The 26,821-nt window shown below is 36.9% G+C and overlaps 1 protein-coding gene across 1 annotated transcript; it reads left to right on the plus strand.

Moving 5' to 3' along the window:
• Positions 1–5,361: 5,361 nt before the first annotated feature.
• Positions 5,362–7,833, plus strand: LOC132614150 (F-box/FBD/LRR-repeat protein At1g13570-like). The gene is made up of 4 exons (XM_060328525.1): positions 5,362–5,835; positions 6,233–7,062; positions 7,150–7,305; positions 7,421–7,833. The coding sequence occupies exons 1-4, from the start codon at positions 5,790–5,792 to the stop codon at positions 7,727–7,729; spliced, it is 1,341 nt and encodes a 446-aa protein (XP_060184508.1). The 5' UTR covers positions 5,362–5,789; the 3' UTR covers positions 7,730–7,833.
• Positions 7,834–26,821: the final 18,988 nt, after the last annotated feature.

Raw genomic sequence — 26,821 nt, forward strand, 5'->3', positions numbered from 1 at the left:
TAGCGGGGAAGTCCATCGAACTAGTTAGGATTCTTAAGAAGAGGAGGATTAATATAGCTTGTGTCCAGGAGACTAAATGGGTAGGATCCAGGGCTAAAGATGTGGACGAGTATAAGTTATAGTTCTCAGGTAGGTCGAGGGATAGGAGTGGGGTAGGCCTTTTAGTAGATAATGACTTAAGAGACCAGGTGGTAAGGGTTAAGAGGGTCAGTGATAGGTTGATGACGATTAAGCTGGTCGTTGGAGGGTTTATTTTGCACATTATTAGTGCTTATGCGCCGCAAGGGGGTTTGGGCGAGGAGGATAAAAGACGTTTTTGGGAGGATTTGGACGAGATGATGGGAGGTATACCGCCCACTGAGAAGCTATTTATCGGAGGAGATTTCAATGAGCACATTGGGTCAATTTCTGGGGGATATGATGATACGCATGAAGGTTGTGGTTTCGGGGACAGGAACGAAGGAGGAGTTGCACTGTTGGATTTCGCAAAAGCCTTTGGGCTGGTGGTAGCCAATTCGAGTTTCCCGAAGAAGGAGGAGCACTTGGTAACCTTTTGTAGTTCAGTAGCTAAGACGCAGATAGACTTTTTACTCTTTAGGAGGGATGATAAAAGTCTTTGTAAAGACTGCAAGGTGATTACGAGTGAGAATCTAACGACCCAGCATAATCTCTTGGTGCTGGATTTGGAAATCAAGATGAGGAAGAGAAAGAGGGTCATGGATGACAGGCCTAGGATCAAATGGGGGAGTTTGACCATGACGGGTGCCCTGGAGATGGGGGAGAAGTTGAGGACTATGGGAGCCTGGGAGAGTAGCGGGGAGGCGACCAACATGTGGGATAGGATGGTCAGTTGCATTAGGGAGCAGCTAGAGAGGTGCTGGGGGTCTCGAAGGGCAGCCGTGGTCGGCACCGAGGGGACTGGTGGTGGAATGGAGAAGTTCAAGAGAAGGTGGAAGCTAAGAAGGTGGCGTATGCGAAGTTGGTAGACATCAAGGATTATGAGGAGAAGCGAACGAATAGGGAATTGTATAAGATGGCGAGGAAGGAGGGAAAATTAGCGGTTACGGCGGCAAAGACAGTAGCTTTTGAACGCCTGTATGCAGAACTAGAGGACAACGGCGGGGATAAGAAGTTGTACCGACTATCCAAGGCAAAGGAGAGGAGGGCGCGTGACTTGGATTAGGGTACTGGTGGAGGATGCTCTCATTAGATGGAGATGACAGTCATACTTCCACAAACTCTTGAACGACGAAGGGGACAAAGATATTGTGTTGGGAGATTTGGAGTACTCCGAGAGGTGTCGTGATTTTAGATATTGTAGGAGTATAAAGGTTGAGGAAGTTAAGGGTGTTGTTCATAGGATGAGTAGGGGAAGAGCGACCGTGCCCGATGAGATTCCTGGGGAGTTTTGGAAGACTGCAGGCAGGGCAGGTTTGGAGTGGTTGACTCGGTTATTTAATGTCATCTTTAAGACAGCTAAGATGCCCGAAGAATGGCGATGCAGTACAATGATTCCATTGTACAAGAACAAGGGCGACATTCAAAATTGCAACAACTACAGAAGGATCAAGTTGCTAAGCCACACTATGAAAGTGTGGGAAAGGGTGGTGGAGATGAGGGTGAGGAGAGGTGTGTCTATCTCAGAGAACCAGTTCGAATTCATGCCGGGGTGCTCAACTACAAAAGCTATTCATCTTGTACGGAGACTGGTGGAGCAGTATAGGGAGAGGAAGAGGGACCTGCACATGGTATTCATCGACCTAGAAAAGGCATACGACAAAGTGCCGAGAGAGGTTCTATGGAGATGCTTGGAGGCTAGAAGTGTACATATGGCGTACATTAGGGCGATCAACGACATGTATGATGGGGCCAAGACCAGGGAAAGGACTATGGGAGGAGACTCAGAGCACTTTCCAGTGGTGATGGGGTTGCACCAGGGATCAGCTCTTAGTCCTTTTTTATTTTCCTTGGTGATGGATGGATTGACGCGGCAAATTCAAGGTGAGGTGCCATGGTGTATGTTATTTGCGGATGACATAGTCCTGATTGACGAGTCTCACAGCGGAGTTAACGCTAAGCTGGAGGTTTGGAGACAAACTCTGGAGTCTAAAGGGTTCAAGTTGAGTAGGACCAAGACAGAGTACTTGGAGTGCAACTTCAGTGATATAGTGCATGAGGCGGACGTTAAGTGAAGCTTGGCACCCAGGTCATACAGAAGAAAGATAGTTTCAAGTATCTTGTGTCTATTATACAAGGAAATGGGGACATTGATGATGACGTCACACACAGTATTGGTGCAGGGTAGATGAAATAGAGGCTTGCCTTCGGAGTGTTGTGTGACAAGAAGGTGCCACCAAAACTTAAAGGCAAGTTCTACAAAGTGGTGGTTAGACCAACTATGTTGTATGGGGCGGAGTGTTGGCCAGTCAAGAAATATCATGTTCAGAAGATGAAAGTGGTGGAATTGAGAATGCTATGATGGATGTGTGGGCACACTAGGAGCGATAGGATTAGGAATGAAGTCATTCGAGACAAGGTTGGAGTAGCCTCAGTGGAAGACAAGATGCGGGAAGCGAGGCTGCGATGGTTTGGGTATGTGATGCGGAGAGATGCAAATTCCCCAGTGCGGAGGTGTGAGAGGCTGGCTAGCGACGGTTTCAGAAGAGGTAGAGGCAGGTCGAAAAAGTATTGGGGAGAGGTGATTAGATAGGACATGGTGCATTTCCTTCTTACCGAGGACATGACCTTAGATAGGAGGGTATGGAGGACTCATATTAGGGTAGAAGGCTAGTAGGTAGTCGCGTTTATCCTTTCTTACGAGTAGTTTTATTGCTCTATTGTTTCTTGTCTCTTGATTTCTGCGAGTACCTGTTGGTTTATAATGGCTTATTTACTTTCATTATTTTCATTTTCATAATTGCTTTGATTTGTTTGCCCGTATCTGATCTTTCATATGCCTTTTCTTGAGCCGAGGGTCTTCCGGAAACAGCCTCCCTACCTAAGGTAGGGGTAAGGTCTGCGTACACTCTACCCTCCCCAGACCCACGTTGTGGGATTCACTGGGTATGTTGTTGTTGTATATACTAGATATAATATTATTTGTTATGTATATAACTATTACTATATACTATATATAATTTTATTTCCTATGTATATTACAAAATGGTATTATCATATATATAATATTACAATATGCCATATATAATTTTATTTCTTATGTATATTACACTATTATATACTATATATAACATTATTTGTTATGTATATAACTATTACTATATACAATATATAATTTTATTTCTTATGCATATTACACAAAAGGTATTATATGGAGTATATATATATAGATAAATATTATTGCATTCATATATCAGGTATATTGAAGAAACACATTATATTATTCATATATTAGGTATATATTCTATACTATATTAAATATATACAAATTTAAATTTAACTGAGTTAATTTTCCTATTTGAGAGAGAGAGAGAGAGAGAGAGAGAGATTGAATAATAAATATGTGATGACAGAAAGTAAGCCAAGTTTTATGTGATGGTCTGTCAATTATTAATTAAGATCCTATTTTAGTGGTAATTCATGCGTAATTAGAATTTTAGGGAAGCCAAGTTTCCATTTTATTGCATTTCATAGAGATATTTAAGGGATATATGAAAAGTTGTACACAATGTAATTAAAAAGTTATAAAATTAGAATAAATTGTATTTATGTAATTTTCTGAAAGTAGTTGTAACTTTTTTAAATAGTTTTTTTAAAAGTTGAATTTGTGTAAGATTCCCTTAAAAAATAGAAAGTTTAATGTGACATGACTTGCCAACTAGGAGAGGAGAATTTTATATATTTAGTATATTTTGAGGAAAATAGTGATATTCTAGTCCTAAAAGAAACAAAATTGATATTAGGAAGCAATTTTCAAAACGTGGATGACCTTTTAAGGAATTTACTCCACATTTTTCATGAAAAACATTTTCCTCCGTACCGAACCACCCTAAACTCCAGTCCCTTTTTAGATATTCTGTCTTTTAACAAAAGATATTAATTTGACTAATTATGTGACAACACTTTTTAAATTATCAAAATTATTTTTGAGTAAACAAAACCAAATAAATCCTTAACTTTAAGAATTTTATAATCAGGTTATTACTAGCAAACTATGCCTGTGCGATGCACGGGGCCCAACATGATTAATTTGGTTGCTCACTTTAGTTAGTATTTATGGTTTGTATATTTTGCAAAGGATACCGCGATTCTCTTTAGTGAGTCTCCATATTTTGTTTCTTTTCCTCTTATTTTTCCTCTTAATTTCTCTATCGTTGTTAAAATTTATCTTATTTTGGTTATGTCTGCCCTTTTTTATATTTAGTAAGTTGACAATTCAAATATCTAAATGTCAAGTTTATAATCACAAGATTCAAAGGATATTTTATTATATTATACACATTTTTAATTTAGAATCACAAGATTCAAAAGTTTATCTTTATTTCTTAAACTCCGTGTCTAGTCAAACTTAGACACTTAAATTGAGACAGATGGAGTATATGCCAAATGAAGGAAATGAAAAGACAATTGAGACACTGCGTTAGATCTAATTAACAAAGAAATTTGTAGAATAAACTCACCAAAATTAATAGCAAAACTCTAATTTAAACAAGAAAAATTAAAAGAAAATTTCAAATTCAGAGTACCACCTATATGAACCACCAAGTAGCCTAGAGAAAAACCAGATTGAGCGAGTGAAGACCGGAGAAGTAGAAGAAAGGCTGAGAGACCACCGGAATAGTGAAGAAGAAAGGCATTATTTACTTTAGTTAGTCTTTATGGTTTGTATATTTCGCAACGGATACCGCGATTCTCCTTATTGAGTCTCCATATTTTGTTTATTTTCCTCTTATTTTTCTCCTTAATTTCTCAATTGTTGTTGAAATTTATCTTATTTTGGTTATGTCCGCCTCTTTTTATATTTAGTAAGTTGACAATTCAAATATCCTACATGTCAAGTTTTATAATCACAAAATTCAAAGTATATCTTATTATAGTATACACATTTTTAATTTAGAACCACAAGATTCAAAAGTTTATCTTTATTTCTTAAACTCCGTGTCTAGTCAAATTTAGACACTTAAATTGAGATAGAGGGGCTATATGCAAAATGAAGGAAATGAAAGGACAATTGAGACATTGCGGACATGTGGAGACTTAAAAAGTAAACATATAAGAGGTAGAATTAATGTTAAACTTCTGAAATGTACACATGTTAGTCTCTGCTTAGAGTACAATTTCATGTGTTTTTTTATAAAGAGTAAAGTAATAAAATGAAGTGTAGAAGTAAAGAAATATATATATATATATATTAAAGTAGAATACACGTGTAAAGATAATAGATGACAAATCAAGTGTAGTACTTGCTAAATAAAGTGGACCCACAATTGGAAAAAAAGAAAAGAAATTAAGTATAATTAAAGTAAATCCAAATTTAATGTACAACTAGATAACCTTTTATACAATTTGTCAATGCTTGTGTTCGTCTTCCTCCACGTATATATAATAGAAAAATCTACATGAATTTAAGGCGCACGAGTGAAACTTCAAAACAAAAAAAAAAAAACTTTAAAAGAAAATGACAATAAAAAGGACAGATGAAAGGGCTGTTTGGCTTTGTGATGGAACCCCAAACTAAAAATCCCTAAAACCTAAGATTTCACCTGCGAATTCTTCGGTGGGTACTATGACTTCTAACTCTTTTACATGCTCTGCTGCTAAATGAAAACTCTATGCATTTTGTTACTGTTCTAATTGAATCAGCCACCATGACTCAAGGTATACTATTCTCTCTCTTTTTTTTTTTTTATTGGATTATAAATTAACAATGCTTTATCATGGTATTTTTAGTATGTGGCTTTTCAATTACTTCTGTTACTCCCGCTATTTTAATTTAAGTGTCTTACTATCTTTAAAGTATTATACACATTTTTTATTTAAGGCCTGTCCCTTTATTTCTTAAAACTTCATGTTCAATCAAATTAAGACATTTTTCCTTATTGCTTTGTTATACTTTTCCTTTGAGCTGAGCCGAGTATCTATGGAAAACAGCTTCTCCACCTCTTAAGATAGGATGTACACAGCATTTTCTTCGGACTCCACTTATGAAATTACATTGGATATGTTGTTGTTGTATTTTTGGGTTTATGGCTAAAGACTATTCAACTTCTTTTAGCATCTACTAGTAAAAGAGCTGCTGTTGAAGTGGAAAGAGAAGATATAATCACTGCCCTGCCAAGAAACGTTGTTGATCGCATCCTTGAGCTCTTGCCGGTTCACGATGCAGCAAGAACTTGTGTTTTGTCCAAAAAATGGAGAGATATTTGGACCACTCTTCCGTATCTGGTATTGGATAACTTATTTTGCAAAAAGTTAACAGCAAAATCTCAAGCTGTTTTCAGAAAAATAGTTGATGACATTCTCTTACAGCATATTGGAGACACTGTGAAGTTTGTTCTTGACGTTTCAGAAGTACATTTGTCTTCATATGCAGATATTAATAGATGGATGCGTTATGTCGCCAGAAATGGTGTCAAGGAGCTAAGCCTTAACATGTCAGATAATAGAATTTATAAATTGCCTTCTTATATATATAATTGTTCGACCATGACACATTTGCAACTCTTCAACTGTGTCTTCAAACCACCAAATTCTTTTCTTGGCTTTCAGAATCTTACAAACCTTCATATGGAAAGAATAACATTGGCGCCAACTGCAGAGTTTTGTGTTATCAATGTTCCCCTTCTTGTGGAATTAGCCTTGATGTTCTGTTGTGGCGCTCAATACTTGAAGATTGTTTCACCACAGTTGAAGAACTTGGGTGTTCATAAGGGTCACTATCTCATTCTAAATTGCTTTATGAATTGCAAAAATTTGAGCATGTTAGGGATTGAATTGGAAAAAGTGGTTGATAATCTGAAACATGATGAAATATCAACTTTGGAAAAGTTTCTTTTTAGCTTTCCTTCACTTGAACAACTTTATTTGGGTTCCTTTGTCCTTGAGGTAAGAAATTGACATGTTGTTTCACTTGAATATCTTATATATAGTGATCGTATTCATCTGATTCTAATTGTTGTACTTCTCCGAAAGCTTTTGAATGCAAACATAGTTCTGGATGAGCTTCCTTCCAAGCTCAACTGCTTGTGGCATCTACAGTTAGGTGTTGACTTTGGCAAAGTGGGTCAGACTTCTTGTGCTCTACAGTTAATCAAGAGTTGTCCTAATTTGAGTAAACTTATAATTTGGGTAAGAAATGATTAAATATATGCGGTCATACAATAGATATATGTATGATCTGGTTAATTTTTGCTCTTCATAAACTTGAGAAGCTAAAATGACTTGGTATTTCTCTATACATTAGGTCCAGGGTAGAGACGACAATGCTGAAACAGTTATGAAATATCTAGAAACACCAACCTGCTTGGACCAACCACTCAAGAAGCTCGAGTATGTGACCATCAGTTCTTTTGAGTGTTCGAAAACTGAACTGTTTTTCGTAAAGCTATTGTGTGCTCGCACTCCATCTCTGGTAAGGATGTGCATTGAGCAAGGGATAGCCATTGATTCTAAGGAAGAAAGGAATGTCACCATAAAATTGATGCGTTTCCCCAGAGCTTCTACAAAGGCAGAGTTGTTCTATTTTCCATTTGAGGCTACAGACGCAGATTGATGCCTTTCTGTTTCAAATGAATTTTGTTAAACAAGGGACTGAATTAGCGAATTTTTTAAAATTTGTGGCTTTCCTTTAATGATAAATATGTTCATCACTTGGATGTTTCAAAAGTTTGAGTCTGTATGGATGTGTGTGATAAGATTAGCAGTCCCTTTGCTAATGTATTTCATATTAATAGGCATATTTAGCTACCTGTTTGGTAACCAGGGAAGGAATTTGACAGGAAGATAGAATGAAAATGTTACCCGTTTGTTGTTCGGTTCAAAGTGTAAGACCACGTGTTTTTTGGGACTATGAGCTAGTAATTTCGAAATCGATTGAATTAGTTGTTATATGGTCAAGAGGGATTGTTACTGTAGATTTTTATTAATCTAGATATGGAAAGAACGAAAGAAAGAGGATATTTATGTAGAGGTTTGTTTCCTATTGCTGTGTCGCCACAACGTTAAAGGTGTTGGCTTTACTATTACATAGCAAACTAGTAGAGCTTGAACAATATCCCCATGAATTGCAGGGAAAGATTCTTGATTTGGGGCTATTTTAGCAAATCATGCATATTCAAGTTCTGTCTTTTAATTTTTTATTTAGTCCAAGTTATGTAACTCAATGATGGTGTTACATAACTTGGGGAAATATTTATTCTGTGAAGTTGTTAAAAGCTTCCAAGAGTAAATATTTGCCTAAGTCATGTTACGCCATCATTGGTTAAACCAATTCTTCTGATTTTCTATAAAATGCAGTGGTTCTTTAGCAAAAAAATTACACATACATACAGGTATGTATCGTTGGACGAAAAGGTAGCCCGGGTACACTGATCTTAATCTTGAAGCTTTTATGATGATTCACTGATTCGACTAAAACAGTGTCCACCTGCATGACACAATTAGGAGACCAATTTGATTAAGCTAACAAAATGAGAGCTAGATGAATGGCAAGACGAGAATATAATGCCCGGGTTCTCCATCCACCAAAAGAAATAATTGAAATAGAGTGAAGTTTCAAATTTCACAGGATCAGATATTCTTACTAATTCGTGTTCCCATCTCCAAGACTATAAAAGTGCTTTGAGGGTACTGGAAATTCAGAGCCAAAATATTTGTCGTTCTTCACAATTTGGTGCAAATTGAAATAGAGAGAGAAATGGCATCACTGAAAGCTCAAAACCAGTTAGTACTCAACCATGCATCTTCTGCTTCTTTCAAGTACGCAATGAAAAAGCGTCGTGAGCCTAAGAAGGTCAATCAGCTTATTTAAGTTTTCGGATTTAATTTATGTAAGTTGATAGTGCAATGTTGGATATAATAATTCAAAACGGTAGGAAATCAAAATTGGTTAGAATTTGAAATTTTAATTCATGTTCAGTCCAATTAGGATTTATAGTCAAACTAGTATAGGAATAGATTTTCCTGTTTTGAGTTAAAGTAGGTTTTATACTATTATAAATATGACTGCTGCTATTTATTTTATATTGTGGAGATTGTAGAGAGCATTCAGATATTTATAGAGTTTATCAATAAAATAATTTCCTTCATGCAGAAATTTTTAGACAGTCTTATTTTAATGTGTCGTAACGAGTGGCCTGCCTTATTATTTTACATGTTACTCTCATTGTCCCAATTTATAAGATACATTTTCTTTTGTTTAAAAAATAATGTCACCTTTTTATATTTAGAAACAATATCACTTTAAAATTCTCACCACAAGTTTTAAAAGTTTCATTTCTTTCTTAAACTTCATGTCCAATCAAAAAGTGTCACGTAAATTGAAAGTGAGGGAGTATAATCTTACTTTTTACTAACAAATCTTTCCGTTTACCTGATAGTATAAAAAACTTTATACTATATTATCAATATACATAAAAATTGAACTCTAGTATTTTATGAGAAGAAAAATATTTTTGAATATTATTGTCTCCTGTAAATAATCTGATAATACTTTGATACTTTTGTTAGGCATCAGGTAACATGTCAGCTGCAAAGAACTAAGAAGAAGTTGGAGCAATCAGACTATAATGAAGAATATGGTAGCTAACCTACTAAACTAAATGCATGTCTGCTGCTTAAAATTATGAGTTATGCAATAGAAGCACTGTTTGGCTTCCTCTTAATGAAATAATTTTATACCTGTATAAATGTCAAAATATAGCTCGACACGTGGCAAAGTGGTATTAGAGCACGTGGTGGAAGAAGGTGGAACATTGCAAGTTGTCTCATTTAATTCGAGTAAAGAGCCCCGGAGACATCCGGAGTAAATCCACAAAGGCAATAGCACCGGGTCATTAATAAGAGAATAATGTTATATGACCGGTCTGGATATGAAGCAAACGTTACGATTCAGCATCAATGCAATATTTATTGCACCTTATAATTCATTATTAGTATGTAATCACAAGTTAAGAGCTTATGTACTTGTACTATAAAAGGAGCTTAACAGCCCCGGGAAAAGGCATCGAATAACAATCATTTTGTGCTATTCAGTCTTTTCAATTAGCTATTTTGTTTATACTTTAATACCGGAATAATTCTCATCTTCTTAGAACCGGAGCTATTATTTGTTACACCGGAGGAAACCTCACGAAGGATTATCTCCAAGGATCCATAAAATCAAGTCCGGAACCAAAATGCCTCCAAAAAAATCACTTTGAACCAAAATACCCCAACAAAAAAAAAATGTTACAAAACTACCTTTAGCGCAGTAATTTACTGCGCTAAAGCAGTTCACGGAGACGGAGCCGTTAACTGCTTTAGCGCAGCATTTTACTGCGTTATATAAGCTGTTAAAAAAAAAATCTATAACGCAGTAAAATACTGCGTTATAGAAACAATACCAAAAAGAAAAAAAATTGGCCAACTTTATTTTTTGCAACACTTAGTGTTTTTTTCCATACTTTGACCAATGATTAGTTGTGTGTCAAGACTCCGAAACGTCAATATTTTATATAGAACCTGATATTTTTTTCTGCGTACAATAATGTAGGCTCAATACATCAAGGATACGTATACGTTCGGATCATCATTTTAGGGGTTGAAAAGGTGCCCGAAGTAAATTTTGTTTGAAAAAACTTAGCGTTTGACTGTAAGGTTATTTTAGTCAACTTTATATGTCGAGAAAATTAGTCAGCTTTATTTTCAAAAATTGAAACCGCAGAAGTGAAATTGACATTCACAGTTACATTACCCCGGGATTTTTGCGTTGAAATCTATTGCGTATCATCATCTTATAAGTAAATAAAACTGAAAATTTCACGCCAATTTGGGGGAAAATTGAAATTGAATGGGATAAAAAGTGTTTTTTTTTTAAATCGGCTCGGCCAAACCGCCTTGCGGCCGTTTGTCCACGTAGATCTCGAAAAAATACGCAAGTTCAAAAAAAAAAAAACGCGTAAAACGGACGTCCGAGCGCAAAGTTATGACCATCTAAAGTTTGACCACTTTACAACTAGTTTTTCTCCCTATATTTTTTACAATTATATTTATATTCAAAATAAAGTTATGTCTTGATTAAAAAATAACACGCTGAAATCAAAACCTTAAAATATAAAACACTTAAACCTTAAACAAAACTTACTTCGGGTACCTTTTCAACCCCTAAAACGACGATCCGAACGTTTACGTATCCTTGATGTATTGAGCCTATATTATAGTACGCAAAAAAAAAATCAGGTTGTATATAAAATATTGACGTTTCGGAGTCTTGACACACGACTAATCATTGGTAAAAGTATGAAAAAAACACTAAGCGCTGCAAAGAAAAGATTTATTAAAATAAGATGTTGCGATCTTTTTATGCGAAAAAACACTAAGTTCCTTAAGTGTGTCATTTTTTAATGCGTAACTTTCTTTCGAATATGTTGCAAAAAAAAAAAGAAATCGCATAAATCGGACGTTCGAGCGCAAAAAACCGCGTATATTCGAAATAAAGTTACGCTTTAAAAATAACACACTTAAATCTAAACCCTAAAAGTAAAAACTTTAAGCTAATGACAACAAGTTTTCAAACAAAAATGGACGTCTATGTATATAGAACACTTAAACCTAAAGTTTACAAACAAAACTTACTTCGGGCACCTTTTCAACCCCTAAAATGACGATCCAAACGTTTACGTATCCTTGATGTATTGAGCCTACATTATTGTACGCAGAAAAAAATGTCAGGTTCTATATAAAATATTGACGTTTCGGAGTCTTGACACACGACTAATCATTGGTTAAAGTATGGAAAAAAACACTAAGTGTTTCAAAAAATAAAGTTGGCCAATTTTTTTTTTTGGGTACTGTTTCTATAACGCAGTATTTTACTGAGTTATAGATTTTTTTTTTAACAGCTTCTATAACGCAGTAAAATATTGCGCTAAAGCAGTTAACGGCTCCGTCTCCATGAACTGCTTTAGCGCAGTAAATTACTGCGCCAAAGGTAGTTTTGAAACATTTTTTTTGTTGGGATATTTTGGTTCAAAGTGGTTTTTTTGGAGGCATTTTGGTTCCGGACTCCATAAAATCTAGGCTTATTTATTCAATTATAGCTTATATAACCTTCAATATATTATTACCTGGTTGATTACAATAGTTATTACTGATTTTATTTCATCCATTTATAACTAAACAAATTACGAATCCTTTGAACTACAAATAAATTCAACTATTCTCTTTTTTAGGGTAAACAGTTTGGCGACCACTGTGGGGCTAAGGATTACAGTGATGTTGTTTTGTTGCTCCAACCATTGTACTTATCACTTTTAAACCTCTATTACAAGGTAAAAATTGAACATGACAAATACTGGAAATCAAGCTGATGGAGTGTTGAACAATTCAAATATTCAGAAAAGAGATCAAACAGTATGAGATGACCTTACGAAGAACGAGCAAGTCTTGGAATCACCTCACTGGTCCAAGAACACTGGAGATGACGACATTCCTAGCGATGATCATGAAGAAGAAGTGGTTGCAAAAGTGGATCCGAGAATAGCAAAAATACTAGAGTTGTTGGAAAAAAAAATAGAAAGCCATTGCGGATTTACAAGCAGGGAAAAGCAATGCCGACCAACCTAATGTGGAGGCAGCGCACAGAGAAATCAGTGATGAAGCCCGAGGCCATGTTGAGGCACTTGAGGTGATGCAGTACTTGGAGCTCTTTCCAGGCGGTTGGAGAAAAACGAAAAAAAATTAAACAGTTGGTTGGATCGGAGTGAAAAAAAGTTCAAGGAATCAATTCCAGATAGATCAGATCCCGGGAGCCCAGATTCAAAAAGATATGTGCAGCTGCCATTCCCGCCAAGTGCAGCACCTATACTCATTCCAAAAAGGTTTAAGATGTCAGATCTGCCCAAATACGATGGGACTACATATTCTCAAGAGCAGATAACCTCATTCACGTGTGCTGTTAAAGGAAACGACATGCAGCCGAATGAAATTGAGTCTATTTTGAACAAGAAGTTTGGTGAAACCTTGTCAAAAGGGGCAATGACTTGGTATTCGTTGCTTCCACAACACTCAATTCATTCTTTCGAAATGCTTGCTGATGCCTTTATTAAAGCTCACGCCGGGGCATAGAAGGCGTCAGCAAGGAAGGAGGATACATTTAAGATTGCTCAAGGTGATGATGAACTCCTTAGAGAATTCATTATCTGATTCCAGAAAGAGCGTATGTTATTACCAGCTTTCCCTGATGAATGGGCAGCAGAAGCATTTACTAAAGGTTTAAACCCTTGAAGTTCGAGCACTTTCTTGAAGTTGAAAGAAAACCTGTTGGAATTCCTTGCCACAATATGGCAGACGTTCACAATAGGTACGAGTCAAAAATTCGGGTGGAGGATGATCAGTTCGGATTACCTGCTGGTACAACTTATCGGAATCGCAATTGTGATAGGCCAGAAAGAAATATTTATTCTAATTCCGGATTTGGAAAAAAAAGATATTGGCCTTATGGTCGTTCGGAGAGGCCCCGTCTGAGGACAGATGGGAGCTGGGGTAACCAGTTTGAGAGTGGGAAAAGCGATTTTCGAAACGGTCAATTTGGTTCGGAAGTTACTTCGGTTAACGGTGTAGAGAACCCAAGTTTGGCAGATTATTGCTTCAACGTCGATACAGCTGGTCTAGTTGCGGCTCTTGAAAAGATTGACGATACAAAATGGCCTGAACCCATACGAACGGATCCCAGTAGGAGAAATTCGAAGATATTTTGTGACTTTCACGGGCTCATGGGCATCAAACTGCAGATTGTCGGCACCTTAGAGATGAGGTTGCTCGGTTGCTGAAGAATGGACATGTGAAGGAGTTCCTGGATAATAGAGCCAGGAACAGTTATGGTAAAAATAAAGGTTTAAGTAGACATTGTGATATGGGCGAGCCAAATCAGGTGATCAACATGATAATGGGAGGAACCGAGATCGCAGGGACACCTTTCATGACTAAAAGAAATAAATTATCCATAACATGGGAAAAAAAATCTCGAAATTTTGTCCCAGATGAAGAAATTTTTTTACTGATAAAGATGCGGATGGCGTTACTCTTTCGCATAACGACGCCCTGGTAATCTCAGTGATGATTATGGATTTCCAGGTTAAACGTATCCTGATCGATCCAGGAAGTTTAGCAAATATCATTCGATGGAAAGTGGTGGACCAATTATCAATGCTAGATGGGCTAACATCATCATCCCAGGTTCCCGATGGGTTCAACATGGCTTGCCAAACAAAGAGATGAGAGATTATACTGCCAATCAATGTAGGAGTAATGCTCAAACATACCAAGTTCTATGTTATTTATGGTGATATGAGTTACAATGCAATTTTTAGAAGTCCATGGATACACGATATGAAGGCAGTATCTTCCATATTACATTTGCTTCTTAAATTCCCGACACCGGATGGGATCAAACAGATTCGGGGTGAGCAATTAGTAGCAAAATAAATGTTTGCTATTGAGTCACGGGAGAAGGAAGAACCAAAGGACGAAAAGATAGGAACATCTTCGGCAAAAGAGGGAAAAGGTGAAGATAAGTCAAAATAGCAATTACAGCAGGTCGAGTCAGTAGTTGCTCAGGTCGAGGATTCACAAGAAGCAGAAATTATTGAGCCAAACATTGAGGAGCCTAAATAGGTGGAAAATTATGGGGTTCTAAGATCGTTCGTGGTCCTAGATGAATTAGACGCCACAAAGTCCATCGTAGAGGAGCTAGAGCAAGTTGTACTCTTTGACCAGCAACCAGAAAGAAAGGTATACCTGGGCACCGTATTGTCTCTGGAGCTCAGGCTTAGTATTAGTAAATTTCTTAAAGATAATTTTGATTGTTTTGCTTGGTCCCATTTAGATAGGACAGGGATTTCGCTTCGATAAAGCAAAAAAGGAGACCCATAGCTTATTACAAGAACAGGTTCGCTAAGGAAGAGGCAACAAAACTCTTAAATATAGGGTTTATTAGGGAAGTAACTTATCTTGACTAGTTAGCAAATGTGGTAGTAGTACCTAAAAAGGGGAATAAGTTAGGGATTTGAATAAAGGATGTCCGAAAGACTCATTTCCTTTGCCGCACATTGATCGAATGATTGATGCCACGACAGGACATGAGATGCTAAGCTTTCTTGACGCTTATTCTGGATATAATCAGATAATGATGAACCCAGATGATCAAGAAAAAACTTCGTTTATATCTAAGTACGGGACTTATTACTATAATGTCATGCCTTTCATTTTAAAAATACAGGGGCTACTTATCAGCGTTTGTTTAATCGTATGTTTGAAAATAAAATTGGTAAGACTATGGAAGTGTACATAAATGATATGCTAGTTAAATCTCTTTGTTCGGATGACCATCTAAGTCACTTGTAGGAAACATCTGAAGTGCTCAGGAGGTTCAGCATGAAATTGAACCCCGAGAAATATGCTTTTGGTGTGGGCTGGGGAAAATTTCTAGGGTTCCTAGTTTCAAATCGTGGAATTGAGGTCAATCCGGATAAAATAAAGGCAATAGAAGAGATCCCGAAAGTGTTGGAAGATGTAAAGGCGGTACAGAGGTTAACCCGAAGGTTGGCAGCCTTAAGTCGTTTTATATCTCGTACCTCAGAAAAAAGTCACCAGTTTTTCTCGTTGCTGAAAAAGAAAAAGGATTTCAAATGGATACCGAAGTGCCAGCAAGCTTTAAGGGAGCTGAAGGAATATCTATCGAGCGTAACATTGTTATCTAAACCTTTGGAGGGTGAGCAACTCCTGGTGTATTTGGCTGTGTTCGAAGTAGCAGTGAGTGCCATTTTGGTCCGAGAAGATAAAGGTACGCATTCCTATTTATTACGTTAGTAGGACATTGGCAAGTGCCGAAACCAGGTATCCTCATCTTGAGAAATTAGCTTAATAACTGCCGCTAGGAAATTGAGACCTTACTTCCAGTGTCATCCTATTTGTGTTGTAACAACATATCTGTTAAGGAATATATTGCATAAACCTAAACTCTCGGATAAGTTAGCAAAGTGGGCTGTTGAAATTAGTGGTTATGACATAGAGTATAGGCCACGAACAGCTATAAAGTCCCAAGTGTTGCCTGATTTTTAGGCTGATATCAGGCCCGGAATGGTGCCTGACGTAGAAAAAGAGTTGATAGTCTCTTCTGGGGAATTACCTGGGGTCTGGACTTTATTCATAGACAAAGCAACCAATGTGAAAGGGACCGGATTGGGTGTAGTTCTAAAAAAACCCCAACGGGGATATAATTAGATAGGCAATTAAAACTGTGCAGTTAACTAACAATGAAGCCAAGTATGAGGCAATGATTGCAAGATTGGAGTTAGCTCGAAGCTTGGGGGCTGAGGTTACTGAGGCCAAGAGATTCCCTCTTGGTGGTCAATCAAGTGCATGGAATTTTTTATGTGAAAGACGACAGGATGCAGAAATATTTAGATAAAGTTCAAATACTGTTGCGTCGTTTCAAGGAATGGACGATGGAGCATGTTTCGAGGGAACGAAATGTAAAGACTGATGCTCTGGAAAACTTGGGATCTTCAACTGACACTGAGGGAATCAGTTCGGGAAAGGTCGTGCAATTACTGAATTCGGTGTTGGATCCTAGCCATGATAAGGTGAATTCTACCAGCTTGACTTAGGATCGGCGTAATAAACATATAGATTATCTTTGCGACGGCAAGCTACCTGATGATCCAAAATAATCTCGGGCAGTACGCACAAAAGCAGCCCGGTATTGCATGTAGATAGGTAATTGTACAGAAGTTCCCTTTACGGTCCATCGGCTAGATGCCTAGGACCAAGTGAAACGGATTATGAGATGAGAGAAGTGCATGAAAGAGTATGTGGGAATCACTCTGGAGCAGACTTGTTAGTGAGAAAGTTGATACGAGCAGGATATTATTAGTCCCAGATGGAGGAGGATGCCAAAGCATTTGTTCGGAAATGCTACAAGTGTCAGCGCCATGCTCCAATGATTAATTAGCTAGCGGAACCTTTGCTTCAGGTGGTGTCACCTTGGCCTTTCATGAAATGGGGGATGGCTATTGTGGGGCCATTGCCTGCAGCTCCTGGTCAAGATAAATTCCTGCTCATTATGACAGATTATTTTTCCAATAGGTAGAAGGAGGGGCTTATAAGAAGATAAGAGAAAAGGAAATCATCGATTTTATCTGACCACATCATTTGCCAGTTTGAAATTCCAAAGGAGATAGCCCGTGACAACGGGCAGCAGTTCGTTGGTAGAAAGGTGACAGAGTTCTTTGATGGGCTGAAGATTAAACGGATAACATCAACTCCCTGTCATCCAAATACGAATGGAAAAGCCGAGTCAACAAACAAAGAAATCGTACAGAGTTTGAAGAAGCGGTTGCAATTGGCAAAAGAAAAATGGAGGGGGTTGCTACCAGAAATATTATGGGCACATCGGACAACAACGAAGCTCAGTACAGGAGAAACTCCGTTTTCTCTGGTGTATGGGGTTGAATCCTTGATACCGGTAGAAATAAGGGAGTCATCTCTAAGGTATACCCACGCAAGTGAAGGAAAAAACAACAAAGCGATGCTGCTTAATTTGGACTTGTTAAAGGAGCACATAGAAATGGCTCTGATCAGCATTATGGCTCAAAAGCAAAAGATAGGCAAGTATTATAATGGCCGGACCAAACTCATGCATTTCCAAGTAGGAGATTTGGTCCTACGAAAGATAACTCTTAATACCAAGGACCATAATGTAGGAAAACTCGAACCAAATTGGAAAGGGCCTTACTAGGTAGCTAGCATAACGGGAAAAGGCTCATACCAATTGGAAACGGAGGATGGGACCAAGTTGCCCAATAATTGGAACATCACTCATTTGAAGCGGCATTATTACTGATAAAAGACACAGGATCACATTAAATGAATTCTAAAAACACGTGCTGCACTCTTTTTTCCTTAGATCGATTTTCGTCCCAAAAAGGATTTTTTGACAAGGTTTTTAATGAGGCAGCAATGAGAAACGTGTTATCTATTTGAAACAATGGGAACTTGTTTTGGGAAATTGCACTAGGGACTGCCAGGAGGAGACTTTCATTATTCAAGTTCTCATAATTTTTGCAAAACACAGGGGACTGTTGCCAAGAGTTGATCCCGAGGAAAAAATTCATAATTCCCGGAGGAAGTTTGGCAGCTCCTTTTATGATCTTAGTTTCGATTGTAATTGAAATTGTAAATTGCAATAAAAAGTTGTAAAGTCAATAAAAGACTAAGATTTCGTGAAAAAAAAAAGGAAGCTCGATTACAACTCATTTTTGCGCAAAAATAAAAATGCTTGAAATTAATGGGAGATGTCCCGTTTCGTAAGCATAAATGCAAGGTCCTTGTTAATAAGAACGAGTTGGAAGAATTTTTGCCCGAATAAAAGCCGGACGTAAATTACCCTACACGAAATGCAAACTAAGGGATGAATTGAAAATTCTCATACAGTTGAAGCAAAAGTTTCAGTCAAAGTCGGAGACCACCATAAAGGTTAAGGCTTGATAATAATATAACAAAATTGTCTTAAAGGCCATTGAGGCCAAACCAAAACATTATAATAAAAAATACTATTGTCTTCTTGGCTTGATTAGAAGCTCCCCATATTTGAAGAAATTGAAATTCAGGTCTGGAACAACTAACTTGACTTGTTTTCTCCTTTTCCTTTGGTTTCCTCCGATGTATGTTCCAGTTTATGTTATTTTTCTCATGTTGTAATCTCTGTTCAGGCATTGGATAATAAACGAGATGACCTTCCCACTCAAGAACTTTTGGAAGCTCAATACTATTCTGACATAAAGTTCGATCAGCTTACTGAAGTTAGCTTGATAGATAAAAGTGGCACAAAGCCTGAGATGGAGCTAATCAAGCTTTTGCTGGCCAAGTCTCTGATGTTAGAAAAAATGTTTATCAGGGCTACATAAAGCCTGAATCTCCTCAAACATTAGTTGAGATACTGAAACAGGTCAATGAATTTCAGAGGGCATCACCTCGAGCAAAAGTCGTTTTTAAAGATAGAGAATTTTATTGCATCACCAGAATGAGCTACTCATTTACTATGTAACATGTTGTGACAAAGATATGGGAAAACATTCCCAAATTTGACTGCTAGAGAGGAGGCAGCTAGCATGTTTTTAATATGTAAATATAGGCACGACTCTGAACTCACTAGCTTGGCTAATCTAAACTCAATGCATACCCTGCAGAAAGACTCCATTCTTAGGAACCGAGGCCTTGTCAAGAGTAGAGGGATCCGAACCCCTCAAGATATCACTTTTGTTGATTTAGTGTCTACCTCAAATATCTATCACAGGCAACAGCTCCAAGCCACATTTCTAGCGAAATTTTAAGTAATTTTTGCCACGGATTGTTTATCACGGGCAACAGTCCACGGATTAGTTAGGCCCCAATGTGGATACCGAAAATCGGATGAGAAACCAAAAGAAAAAAAAAAAGGAACTGGAGGTTGTTGGATGGAAATACGAAAATCCCAGCACTAAATGTTTTTGTATCATGTTTGGTAGAAGGTATAAATTTATACTTTTTATCAAACAGAGTATAAAATGAGGCAGAATCTTAAGGATGGGATATCCCACCTTATTCCACCAACCTTGGGATCATTTTATCCCATCTTCCAGATGAGATAAATTAGTCCCGAAATTATAATCTTGGAATAATTTAGTCAGCGTACTAAACGAAGGGTGTTGCATATTGGAATATCGCAATTTAGAGGGTCATAAATGATAATGGTAAAAGGTTATCTGCTTTTAATGTTTACATCAAATCATACTATTTTATAAAATTAAAAAAATGGCCAAATACTACCTCAACATATAACCGAATTTCCAATTACTCACTTTTTCTTTGGGGAGTCCTATCACACAGCAAAACCTTTTTAAAACGCAATAAACACACCCTTAAAATGTCAATCTCAGCTATGTGTTGGAGAGTGAAGTGCACACGCCTAACACTTGTGCATCTAAAAAAAAAAACTTTTATTTTTTTATTCTTTTCATTGTTTTTCCTTTTTCCTCTGTTCTTCTTCTTCATTTTCTTTAAGGGTCTGTTTGGAAAGCCACCCAGGTAATTGGAATTGGGTGTAATTGGGTGCAATTACACGGTTTGACCTGTTTGTTTGATCAAGTAATTACACAGTTAGGTGTGAATTGAATGTAATTAAGAGGGTGTAATTACACTCTCCAATTCTCAAGGGGGGGGGGGGGGGGGGGGGTTGAGAATTGGGTGTAATTACAGAGTTACTTTTTAGTTTGTTTATTTTTTTATTTTTATTTCTTTTTATTTTTTACTTCTATTATTTTTATTTTTACTTTTTAATTATTTTATTATTTAAAATGTATATTTCTTTTTATATTATTTATTTTTCATTTCCTTTCTTCGCATTACCAACCTTTACTTCTTGTGGTTCAATGTAATTGCTCGTATTTTTTTATTTTTTTATTTTATTCATTTAGCATAACCGTGTTATTATTCTAATTTTTGAAACTACACCTCTTAATATTGGCAAGAATGAGTCATTAACAAACTTGACATATAACGAGTGACATTATTAAAGTAGAATTTCATTGTAAATGAAGTTATAGACTTATATTTTTCCTTTCTTTTGAATTATTTACTTAAGTTACGTTGGAACTTACTTATGTAATGTTGGAATTTGACATAAGAGTATTATGTTGAACTTTTTCTTTTGGATTTTGAATTTAGGTTACATTTTCAATTTTAAGTTATTTGCTTTCACATTGCATGTTATTTATTTTTCACTTACATTTGATGGATATTTTGTGTCAAACATTTGAAGAATGTTATGGCATTATATTTATAAATATTTTTTTTTGTCAAACATCCAATCCATGACGTTCTCACAAAAAAAGTCTTCTTTTAAGTTTTATAATTAATTAAAATTAATATATATCAATTATTTTTTACAATATTAGTTATAAATATATGATTATTAATTAATATATTTTCAAGAAACAATATGTTATTAAATAACTAATTTAATATCATTTATAAAGGCAAATATTTTTTAAATATTAATTTTAAATTTTTTATAATTAAATTTTATTTTTAAATTAAACTAACTATGTAATTACACTTGTGCAACCAAACAGCACGCTTGTAATTACACTGTAATTAATTATGACAAACAAACAGGTCGGTGTAATTACACAATATTATTTAATTACTAAGCCGTGTAATTACTACCCTAGTAATACACCAATTCCAATTACAAGGTAGCTTTCCAACAGGCCCTAAACAATTCCGACGATTATCGAATTCCCGAATAGGTAACTCTGCACGAGAAATCTGAGCACAATTTTTTTTTTTTTTGAGGAAAATGAACCTCAATTCGCAACTAATACCTCAACACTGCAAAAAGTTCGGTTTTTTTTTTCTTTCAAATTTCTGCATTACAAGAAGTGGGTTTTGGGTTGTCCAGTTTTAAGATCCATTAGGTGGGCTATTTATTGAACACATTTTATTTGATTACTCATCGTTGAATTTTCCGTGTGATGATATTAACCATGAAACCTGTCTTCTTCTTCTCCGTCGACAAAGGATTCCGGTTTGCAGAATCGAATTTGGTACTTTACGAAACTCTTATGAGAAAAAAAAAAAAAAAAAAGGGAGCTCAAGTAGACCTAAGAAAGAGGAAAAGATGATGGTTTAAGGAAACGTAGAAAATGTGATAATTTTATTAAGGTATTGTGTAATTTTTGTTCATGAAGGTTTAAGAATTTGGGTCTTTCGTATGTAATGGTGAGGAAGAAGGGTTTGAGATGACGGTTTGGCCATTTTCTCTTTAATAAAAAAAAAATTGAGAATGTGTATTAATTAATTACAATTTAGTAATAACAAGGCAAAATACATCAAAACACCCCTAAACTATACCCAAAATGTCGATATTACACTTAAACTATACAGACGACTCATTACACACCTAATATATTTTAAAGTGTTATTTATTACCCCTTAGAAGCTAATGTGGCAAAAATAAAAATTATAATTCAAAAATAGGCAAGTGAAGTTCTTTTTTTTTTTTTTAATTGCAAAATTCATATTTTTGTAATCCCACCCACCCCCACCCCCACCCCCATTCTTCTTTCATTTTTGTAGTCTCACTTCCACTCCCATTTCTTCTTCATTTTTCCGCCATTAATGGAGCTCTGACGAGCTCGTCTCCGGCGACGACACCTCTCTTCCCCCTCCCTCCCCATCTCCACGCCCCTCTCTCTCTTCATCTCACCGGAAAACACCATAGCCACCACCACCACCGCCATCAATTTCACCCATTTCTCTTCCTTTCTTGAAAAAAATATCAAAATACTACAAAAAAAGGTTCAGATTTTGGAGCCATTAAAACTTGAAATTTTGTGGCCATGAAACCTAGGTTACTACTAAATCTCTGCAAAATCCATTGGATTGTGTGTGTTTTTTTTTTTAATAATGAAATTAGAAAGTAACAATTAATTGCCCAATTAAACAATGTGATGAGAAAAATGGAGGAAAGGGGCAGGGGGCGTGAAGATAGGGGAGGAGGAGGAGAAGGGGCGGGGGGAAGGCAGCAGTGGCGGAAAAATAGAAAGAAATGGGGTGGGGGTAGGGAATGAAGAAGAAATGGGGTAGGGGTGGGGATGTGTCACACCCTAACCTTACTAGGGTGTGATGGGCACCCGACCCCATATTCGGAGCCGAGCGAACCCGCTGACTCTTATTACATACATAATCTTTTGGACTTTTTAAATCAAATAAAGATGAAATGCATAGTACAACTTTCAGAAATATTCTTTTTCGTTGCTTTCAAATCAAACAAAATCTGTAATCATATAGAACTTATATCATAACACAAAATGACACATCGGCTGATGGAGCCGCTTACAGAACTGACAACCAATACCCACGACTCTGTCTGCAAAGTCTCTAACATTAATCAGACATCATAGCACATATACTCTGACTCGGCAACACTCCAGGAACAAGTGGAACCTGCTAACTCCACTGGAACATCTTCTATAATAGCTTCAACACATCTGGGTGTACCTGCGCGGCATGAAACGCAGCCTCCGAAGAAAGGGGGTCAGTACGGAATATGTACTGAGTATGTAAGGCATGAAATACAGAAAACAGAAACATAACCGGAACAACGGTACAAAATTAAGTACATTAGCCGGAATACCAAGGCGCTTATTTCCCGAGCGTGAATCATACATACCCATATCATGTGTCAGAAGAAATACAGAAAATGAGTAAATCGTCTAGAGTATCAGAATACTTACTTTCCAAATACAGATCATGCGTGCTGACCTCATATGTCATCATATACATATACATATAACAGAACCCGACCCTTTAGTGAGGGACGCGGTGAACGGAGTCATCACATATGCAGACATCATATATCATATATGCACATAACAGATCCCGGCCCTTTAATGAGGGACGCGGTGAACGGAATTGTTATACCCCGTATTTTTATACGTCAAATTATTCATAAGTTAATCGACATAAGTTAAGGACGGGATTATTTTGGGATATGTAATAGGAACTTTTAATTCTCAATTTTAATGAGTGCACGAGTGTTTATAAGTTTCAACTAGTATGAAAATATTAGTGGAGATTAGAGATTTATTTAACTATGATTAAGTTATTAAGTGGCACATATTGATTAATTAAAGTTAACCAAGTAAATTAGTGAGACATGTGTCAATGTTATGGGCTACATATATATGGTCATAAGATGACTCATAATACACCATTTCATTCACAAAATTCATCCATCAAAATAGAGTTAGTGAGAGAAGCTCTCAAACTAGAGAGAGAGAGAGAGAGAAGTTCGGTCACTGTTCACGACGCCGGACTGTTCACGGCGGCTACTGTTCACGCCGGAACTGTTCACGGCGGCGGAACTGTTCACGACACACTGTTCACGGCGTCACTATTCACGGCCAAGAGGAGAAAAATCCAACCCCATTTCTAGCCTTCCCAAAAATAATTCCTTGGTGTTAACCCACTATTTGGAGGTCCCTAAGTAGCGTGGAAGCATTATTGGAGCGATCAAACCATCCATTTTTGTAAATCGCAAACCCTAACTTTCTTGTGGAGTAAAGAACAAAGGTAAAAATTTCTATTGTTTTATGGGATATAAATGTTTTATGCATATTGTGGTATGTTAATATGGATGAAATTGGTGAAATATCGTATGTTGGAAGTGGGTTGTGTGCTTGGGGAGTTAGCCGTGTAAATGGGGGTGTGATTGGGTTAATGAATAAAAAAAAATTTGTAGCATGTTTGATTGTTGTAGAGTGGAGAAGAGAATAAAAATCATTAATATATGTATATGTGTGTAGTGTGGCCGTGTATAGCCCCAATGTTTGGCAAATGATGAATCAATATCGCTTAGTGTTTTAGTTGTCGTCGTTATGAATTCTAGTTTGGAAATGAGAGTTTAATGTCCCAAATTGATATGGTGAATATTGCGGACTGATTTGGAGAATTTTGTGAAATTAATGCAATCTTTATATTTATGAGAATTATATCGTTATAGTGTAGATTGTTGATACAAATCATGACTTGAAAATGCGGAATGTGGTAAAGGGGCTGCTCTCGGTTTTGGGGCTGTTTTCGGCCCAATTTGGAGAAATTGTTGGATCGTTGGAAATATTATGTGAATTGTTTATAATGTTCTTGAATGTTGTTAGTATGGGTTTGGGTTAGTATTTGAATGTATAGGCGTTGATGTTGGCTTGAAGGTAAGCCATTAATTGAATATTTGGAAAGTTGTCGAATGATGAAAAAGAGAGTATTAATGTAATATTGTCTTTCGGATTGGTTATTTGAGTTGCTAGATTGGTTATTGTGGTTGTTGTTGTTGATTTTGAGCGATTTAAATTCTCAGGATGGCCTATTTACAGGGGAAATGCTGCCGAATTTTCCATAGGATTTAGAGTTAGTTTGGAATGAATAATTGCTTAAGTGCCTATGGTTAATATTGGATATTCGTTGGCATATTTGTAGACCTTGAGGAGCCCGAGGCGTAGATTGGGATTAACTTTAGATCGGCTAGCTTGGAGTGCGTACGAGGTATGTAAAGTAACCTCCTTTCTTTTTGGCATGTCTTAGTTTTACATAGGCTAAATTAGAGCCTTAAGGAAATTCCAAATCCGAAATCCGAGCATGTTTTGATTCGTATATGTTCTTTGGCACTCTTATGTATGATTTGATGAAATATGAACCCTTATGTCTTTGAAATAATCGTTTTCCGAATTTTGCATAAAAAGGGTTCACTTTAAAGAAGTTCGTAATTTTTGGAATGCCATACCTTTCACAAATATGCTCGGATTACTCAAATATTTTTGTAGAAGTCTATATGACATATGATATGTATGTTTTCTATAGGCGGGCCCGACTCGGGTAAATACCCACCCGTGGGTCCCGCGACTTTCCTTTATGAAATTTGGAAACTTTGGAAAGAATTTGTTAAGACTATTATTTCGATTTTCAAATATGATCATTTTTACTTATGTTTGAATTTATGATAATGATTTTATGCATATGACTACTCACGACTCTACTCGTGCGTTCTGTTATATCTTTCGCCGGTTCCCGGGCCGGTTCTGTTATCGTGCGCACTTTGATATACTCCGAAGTTATGCTGTGGTATGGTTCTCCGAGCTACTCGCTAATGAGGGTCGGGTTCCACATATATTTGGTGTTATGCTGTGTATGGCGTTATGTTGTGATGTGATATGTGACGGGGATACGGAGATTTGAAACTTTCTGGTGTTATGCTGTGTTATGGCGCCATCGACGGGAGGGCGACCATATTCTTCTGTACCCTATGCATGACTTACATGTTTGAAACTAAACATTTTGATATGATTGGATTTGTACGTATGTTCGGCACTTCTGCTTCGTTTATGTCTCAGGTTTGTTTTCTGTATATTCTGCTTTGCATACTCAGTACATATTTCGTACTGACCCCCCTTTCTTCGGGGGGGGGGGGGGGGGGGCTGCGTTTCATGCCCGCAGGTACAGACGCACAGTTTGGTGATCTACCCATTTAGGACATCCTCTTCTGCTGTTTGGAGTGCTCTTCTCATTTCAGAGCACACATTTTGGTATACATTTGTTCGCTATGTATATATGTATTTGTTCAGGGGTACGGCGGGGCCCTGTCCCGTCATATGATTCTGTCGGTCTGTTTAGAGGTCTGTGGACATGTTTGTGGGTTAGGGTCTTTCTGTATGGATGTATGTACATGTCGTTTGGGCGATCCCATACGCCGAGGCGGCCGGTCCGCATATGTTGTTTGGGCGATCCTATACGCCGAGGCGGCCGGTCCGCATATGTTTATATATTGCTTGGTTAGCCCTGTGTGGCTTTTGTTGGTATTTTCTGCGTGCAGGGTATATTGGATAGTCCGTAAAACAAAGGAAACTCTGCCGAAATTTTTCTGGAAATTACCTAAATCTGAAATAAAGCCTTGTCGGCGTACATATATATCTGCATACGGTTGCGTTGAGATGTGTTTGAACAGTTTGATATAGTTTGAGACGGCATATAGTAATTATGGCCGTATATGCTATCTGTTTGTGATTTGATTTGG

This window comes from Lycium barbarum, chromosome 10, assembly GCF_019175385.1.
Source record: "Lycium barbarum isolate Lr01 chromosome 10, ASM1917538v2, whole genome shotgun sequence".
NCBI lineage: Eukaryota > Viridiplantae > Streptophyta > Magnoliopsida > Solanales > Solanaceae > Lycium > Lycium barbarum.